This window comes from Montipora capricornis, chromosome 2 (assembly GCF_036669925.1).
Source record: "Montipora capricornis isolate CH-2021 chromosome 2, ASM3666992v2, whole genome shotgun sequence".
In the NCBI taxonomy this organism is placed as follows: Eukaryota; Metazoa; Cnidaria; class Anthozoa; order Scleractinia; family Acroporidae; genus Montipora; species Montipora capricornis.
The window spans coordinates 55,636,950-55,643,924 of record NC_090884.1 but is presented as its reverse complement, the minus strand read 5'-3'; the positions used below and the strand labels follow the sequence as shown (position 1 = coordinate 55,643,924).

The 6,975-nt window shown below is 50.2% G+C and overlaps 1 protein-coding gene across 1 annotated transcript; it reads right to left on the bottom strand.

Moving 5' to 3' along the window:
- Window positions 1-855: 855 nt before the first annotated feature.
- LOC138037527 (uncharacterized) lies at window positions 856-5,046 on the bottom strand. The gene has a single exon (XM_068883442.1). The coding sequence runs from the start codon at window positions 5,044-5,046 to the stop codon at window positions 856-858; it is 4,191 nt and encodes a 1,396-aa protein (XP_068739543.1).
- Window positions 5,047-6,975: the final 1,929 nt, after the last annotated feature.

Below are 6,975 nucleotides of genomic sequence, written 5' to 3'. Positions count from 1 at the left end.
AATTCCTTCTGCTCTTCCTAAAAACTGTGTATCAATATTTATTTACTTTTACCAAAACGTCTTAGCAGCACGAAGTAAGATATCGCTTTGATGATCCATACGATGTTTTTGAAATTCATATTTAATCAATACATGTTTCGGATGAAACATCATCCATCCTCAGTTGACAAATGAGGAATAAACTAAAGTTGAGCAATAAATAGTGTAACAAAGTGAGATATAACATGAATAATTAAGGATGAAGGCAAGAACAGAATAAAAACACCCAACCACGAAACAAAACAGAAAAAACCAAACTGTTTAGGCTAAGAAAAGAAACTAATTAGTATGAAAGGGATAAATTAAGATGTTTGACTTGGGAATTTAAAGATGGCTGCTCCCAAAGGATATGCATGGCTTCTTTGATTTTCAATTGGAAACGTGTGGAAGCAGAGTCGAGGATTTTAAAACAGTCTTCTGAACACCGGGAGCGACAATTTTCAGAACCTCTCAAGTGCTTAAAAGTAGTACTATAGGGGAATATGAGCCACTTTGAAATGGAGCATTCTGATTGGTCGAGAGCGATTTTTAATGAGATGCATCGTCTTCTGATTGGTGGATATTTTTAGGTCCGCCATTATCACGTGCACACGTGAACAGGATTGGTTAAGACGGTGGGGTCAAAGTCCATTTGACGTCATAATCAAAGGACAAGTTGGAAAGTATGTTTGGAATGCGGAACATGAAGAAAGTATGTTTGGAATGCGGAACATGAAGGAGACCCGTTTTGTTTTTCTCGAATCATAACGGTTTAATGACAACAAAACTTAATGTACAAGCGGGAACGTGTGAGGAGACCTGGTGTCGACTCGTCCCTTAAGCAAATAGGTCCGCTAACACTTGAGCGAGATCCAGATCCTCGTCGGTGAACCGTTCGTAACCGTAAGGGTAGGTCTGAGCTGTGGTGGGATCCAGGACCCGTTTGGAGTAGACGAGTCGGTAGTCTTTGTGAGAAGGTTGGGTTTCTAAGGTGTAGGTCTTGGCATTTCTTTGAATGGTGTGAGATTGCGTGACACGAGTGGTACGCGGTCGGTCTAGAGGACGATGTAATTCATCCAGAGTGTTTTGACGCAAGACCTCGTAATTCAATTGAGTCATCCCTTCGACGTTGAGGGAGAAACCGCGGACCTTGCATTCAACGTATCCGTTCTTGGTCTTGTAACCGTAGTTCTTAGGACCACCCGAACAGAACTCGACAATGTGATCGTCGGCATCGAGTTCGCTTTTGAAGTCGCCCAGGTAGGCACCTCGTGGCGGATCCAAAGGAGGGTCGTCAGGACGATGGAGGTAGATGACCGAGTCGGTGTCGAAGTAGAGGACACGTTCACCGAGATGATCGAGGGCTTGATACAGACGGAGTCGGGCATGACAGGTGGTGAAGGCGGCAATGAAGATGTTGAGGTTGGGTGAAGGCAAGACATCGTGCGTTTGGAGTTTGTAATGGACTTCGACCCGGTCTTCGGTGAGGGAACTGACGTAACGGACATCGTGTTGATCGCTGTCGAGAAATTGGATGAACGGTTGAGGTTCGGTGAATTCTCGGACCTGAGTCTTGTTGATCCGTTGCCCGAACTTGCCCCACATCGAGTTGAGCATCATCTTAGCTAGGGCTCGGAGTCCAGGGTTCTTTTCGATTTTGGCGGGATCGAGACGAATGCCTTCCCGAGCATAGTAGGCATCGATGTGAGCTTGTTTCTGAGCAGGCGTGGTACAGCCTTCGGGCCAACCGCTGGCTTCTTCTTTGATTTGGAGCCACGTGTTCACATAGGATTGGAAGAGTCCCGTGCGTTGCTGATCGAAATGCCATACTTCGTGGACGTGTTGAATGACGTAACCTTTCTGTACGGCCACGTCGAGTTCGGGGGTGCACCAAGTACCGACGAGGGCACGTTCTTCGTCCGTGTGATGACAGGCATGTGTCTTTTCCAAAAGAGGTTTGGAAATGTTCTCTTCGACGCAGGTACGACACAAGGGAAACGTGAGTTTGTCGTGACTGCGGTAAGGCAACACGGGATGGTAGAGACGTTGGGGTGGAAGGACGGTACATTTGGCCACACCGAAATAAGGCGAGAGATCGGTGGTGTCGGGTTCGTACAGGAAGGTGGGATGTCCCAAGGGATAGGTGCCGTACTTGTTGACCCAAGGATACAAGGACGTGTAATCGTCGTATCGGATTTCTTCCTCCTTCTCCTCGTCGACGTGCGCGTAGAGACGTACGGCATTGGTCCGACCCCCGTAAAAAGCGTCGCGTGGTTCCAGGGGGGCTTGGAGGTGTTGACGGGCTAGAAAGTCTTTGATGTCCTGGTTGGTTTGTTTGAGGGTGTTCCAGGTACATTCCCACATGGTCACCACTTGGTACCCACGGTTGATGAGGAATGTACGTTTCTTGTCGACGAGAGCACGGACCTCGTCCATGGTGCGATCGAGTAAGGTCGGATGCACGTCGGTGCGTTGAGGATGACAGGTCCGACATCCGTGCCAGAAGCACCCGCAGAATTCGTAAACAGTCTTGGTATCAGCATCGTATCCGTCGACCGTGTATCGGGTACCAGGAATACGGTACTCGCCCTCGTTTCGAGCATGCTGGATACGTTGGCGATGCAAGGGATGATAGGCGTCGTACTGTCCGTAGGCATGAGCCATGGCTTCGTGGTCTTCGTGTTCTTCTGGCGAGAGGGCCAGGTAGGCTCGTTGTCGTAGATGGTGTTCGCACCACGTCAGCCATTCCATGGAGGCCTGGGAATGATTGATACGGCCTCGCCATCCTAGCAGAGGTTCGGAAGCGATAGAGTCTTCTTCCATACAGTGCATGCGCAAGTAGCGATTACAGGCAGAGGCGACCGTCATTTGTTCAAAGGGATTGAATTCAGCGCGTGCTTGAAAATCCCGCATGAAAGTGAGACATCCTTGTTTCAAGAGTTTCACGTCCGATTGGCAGTAGGCTAAAAGTTCGGCTTGGAAATCAAAGACGACCTCTCGTGCCGCTTGGTCGTCGTACCAAGTATCAAAGTCGCGACGTTTCTTGACGGACATGCCGTCGGGCATGTAGAAGGCTTTGTCGGGAAGTCGGCCTACATACGTTTGATGTTCGGGGGTATTGAACAAATGCGGAAAGTATCCTTTCTTGAGCTCGGTGAGCCCGAACGTCTTGGGGAAATCGCTCAGCGGCATCTGGAAGAAGGACAGCGAATCGATGAAGCGTATGGTCGTGTCTTCATGAGAGTAGGTGAGTTGGAGCACTTTCCCACCGTTTCGGATTTGTTCCAGGTCTCTCTTTTGCCGGTGGAGTTCGTCGATGACGGGATAACTGTCATACCCTTTGAAATTATGAGCGATGACTGTTAGGGGTCGCGTTCCGTTTTCGGTGAGGGTTTCTAACCATTCCAGAAAGTGAAAGAGACAGTCATCTCCTTGGAACGAGACGGGAGGATCGTCGTCGTCTTCTGTTTCGGCCACCACCAGATTGGGCACGTGACGCCCCTCGACTTGCATACTCTCAATGTCAAAGAAAACGTGCAAGGGCGGTTTCTCATCATCGTCGTCATCATCCTCGTCCTCGTTATCGCCCGCCAGAAAAGCGTGCAAGCCAGCGGCGTCGTTTTCTAAGAGAGGCGCCAGTCCCTGACTCAGGATCCTTTGGAAAGAGAGTCGTTGTCGTATCAAACGTCGTTCTTCGGCGGGGGTCTTTTCGACTTGTAAGAAACATCGATGGGCATGAACGTCGACGTCATTCTTGCAGCACGAACATTTCCGATACCCGCACCGATGAGCTCGGATCTCTTTGACACCACGTAACGTGTGATGACATTCTTTACACTGACGACGGGTGGCACAGACGGAAGGATGTTCAGCGTCCGCGGGTTTACCGGCGTGGGTCTTGGACCGATGGGTTTGGAGACACGTGTCTCCGTAGAAAGAACGTCCACAGAGAATACAGGGGGTCTGAGCCGAGCGGTACTGTCGATAGGCCTCGGTATAATCAGGACATCCGTTTTGCAAGCAGGCTCCGCAATGATGGGTTCGGTTATTACGACAGGCATGCTGACCCAAATTCTTGTAGGCTTGGAAACACTGGCTGCAAAAATAATCTTGGCCGAAGAACCCGGGTAAGGAAGACAAGGCATCGTAATGACCGTCTTCGTGTAAGAGTCCTAACAACGTGTCCCCGCGACCGTAAGCGAAGCAAGCATAAGCGCGGTTGGCATCCACGACCACGAGAGTGTAGTCTTCAAGACTGGGAGCGGTGACGAGTTGTTGAAGTTGTTCGGGACCACAGGGTTGAGGAGGAAGACCGACTTCCTCTAGAAGGTCTTGAGCCGCTCGTGTCACGCGACGATGGTTACCGCGACAGCGAGTCCATTGTCGGCGCCTTTGGGGATCGTCTCGATGTTGATGGACCCCTCGAGCCAGAGCGATGGCGCGTGGACAGCATAGATGTTGATCATCCTGTGGAACGCGTAAGACACAGCGCTTGAATTCTCTGAGACGCGTCGACGCTTGATGCCCTGGTAAATGTTTTCTTTTGTAACCGGAACCAGTGGGAGCCCCACGTACGTGAACGAAGGAGAGGGTGAAGGAATCGTCCATTTCAAATTGTTCGTTCGAGTTGAGCATGTGGGAAAGATTCCCAAGTAAAGCATCCACGCGGGGACCTTGAGCGCGCCATTCTCCGGCCCGTAGTCCCCAACCGTTGTAGGCATTGGCGATACGATTGGAGGCTAGAGCAATGTAAATGCGATCGCCATCGGGAATGTCTTGATCGTTGATTAAGTCATCTAGAGCGCTACGAAGACCTTGTACGAGGGCATCGGTGAGACGTTGTCGGGGGATGAACGCTCCGATCTGTCGAGGGCGAAGTTGAAAGACGCGTTCACGAACACCGAGACGGACACTACGTCGTTCGACCACAGGAAGTCTTTCAAAGACGAAACGTCCTGGAGCAGCACCTCCAATTTGTTCAAACTCGTCGAGTGCTTCAACCAAATCACTATCACTATCGCTATCCATGATGAGATGTTTTTTTGTTTGAAGAAGACGGTGTGTCTTTTATAGAGAAAGAGTCACCTTGAACGACCTTGACGTGTACCCTAGATGGACCAATCCGGAGCGAGATAGGTCTCCTGGGGGATGGGGGGGTATCCCCCCAGAGAGTCATGTGACCCCTTAGGAGCACGGGGATTGGTGGAACGATTCCTGTTAAGTAGCTCGATCGAGTGAGGAGTCTCAGAAAAAAGTCATGGCATCCGAACCCAAGAGACGTGTGCTGGAGATGGCAGTCGCCAGACGTACTATGGAGGTGGAGCAAGACCCAGAGTATGAGGAAGAGGTGTGGGTCAAGCAAGAGAATGGTCGTTGGCGAAAAGAAGGCCGGATTACCAAGAAGACTCCGGCGACCCGAAACGAGGCTTCGTATTGGGATGTGTTGCCTCCTGAAGTACGTCAGCATGTATTGAAGGTTCGAGATCGAGAGGAGGAGAAGGAACGAGAGAAGGACCGGAGGGAACGTTGGAACCCCATTCACGAAGAGTTACTCCGTCTACCACGTTGCGCTCAACATGGCACGGTACGTACCGGGTATTTGTATTGGGTGGAAATCGAAGCGAATCTGATAGATTCGTTTGTTTTATTTGATGTCTTTTAGATGACGGCGACGTACGTAGGAGAATCGACTATCGTCTTTGAATGCGGACCGTGCCGACGGTTTGCCCCTGGGGGTAATCCTGCGGGAAGCCGACTCATGAAATGTCGGACTTGTCTTTTGGGCATGATGAGTTGTCCGGGGTATCGGTATTGTACGGGCAGGTTTCGGTCTCGTCGTCCAGAAGGGATGGTCGTGTGTCGTTGGTGTCGACGGCCCGTCTATCGGAGAGGTCTTTTGTGTATGCCGTTTCGATCTCCTCATTGTCGTTGTTTTCTTGTAGGTCATGGTGGTCACTAGGTCGGACCATCATCAGGTCGAATGGGAATGTCGTTGCAGTTATGTGGAACTGACGTGTAGACAATGGGACTGTAATTGTGCGCTTTCATACCATTCGTACCGTCGTCCGGGATGTTTGATTTGTACCTGTGACGTGGGTTATGGGTTTCCACCGTGTCGTCATGATTTGGGGGACTGGTGTTATTTGTGTCAGGGGTATAGTTGGACCCATCGATCTTGTTCTCTTTCGTAGATGATTTGTCGATTGGAACAAACATTAGATGCGAGGATTTCGAGATGGGTATGGAGAGAGGATCGTTGGGTGTGGCAACGGAGACGACCCCGGAGAACGGAGGAGCAGCGTCGATGGAGGCGGTGTTATTTGAGGGAGATTCTAAGATAGGTCGTTTTTTTCTTTCGTAGGTGATTTGTCAATTTGAGGATACGTTCGGGGATGAGAGGCTATCGAGATGGGTATGGAGGAATGGTTGTTGGCTGTGGCGACGGGCACGTCCTCCGAGAACGATGAAGCAGCTTCGATGGAGACGACGTTATTTGAATGAGATTCTAAGATAGGTTCTTTTTGTTAATAGATGGTGGTGCAGGAACATAGGTCCCGTCAAGGGTATCCGCCGAAGAAACAATGGGTTTGGATCAAGTGGGTGTGTATGCGGAGTATGCGTTGTACGGAGACTGCCGCCACATGCATTCATTGTTTGAAACGCTTGGATCTCAACCACTTGGGTTGTCTATGTTACGGATGTCTCATTCGTTGTCGATGCGATGGGTTGAAAGTCTCCTACGGACGTCGTCGTTGTCATTCGGGTGGCCGTGTGTCTGCCTATACTTTTCAAGAATCTCCTTATTATGGTAACCGTGCCGTCATGTTTCCTTGACAGGGACCATGGTTTCCGTCCATCTTTCCAGACTTTGTTCCGCCTGGACGTTGTACTTCTTATGGATACGGATCGTGTACGTCTTATTGCTTTCGTCTTAGGGGTACGGGTCTCTATTGGGAC

What these genes read in the sequence shown, in the direction of transcription:
- LOC138037527 (XM_068883442.1), bottom strand. Translation starts at nt 5,046, where the DNA reads ATGGATAGCGATAGTGATAGTGATTTGGTTGAAGCACTCGACGAGTTT.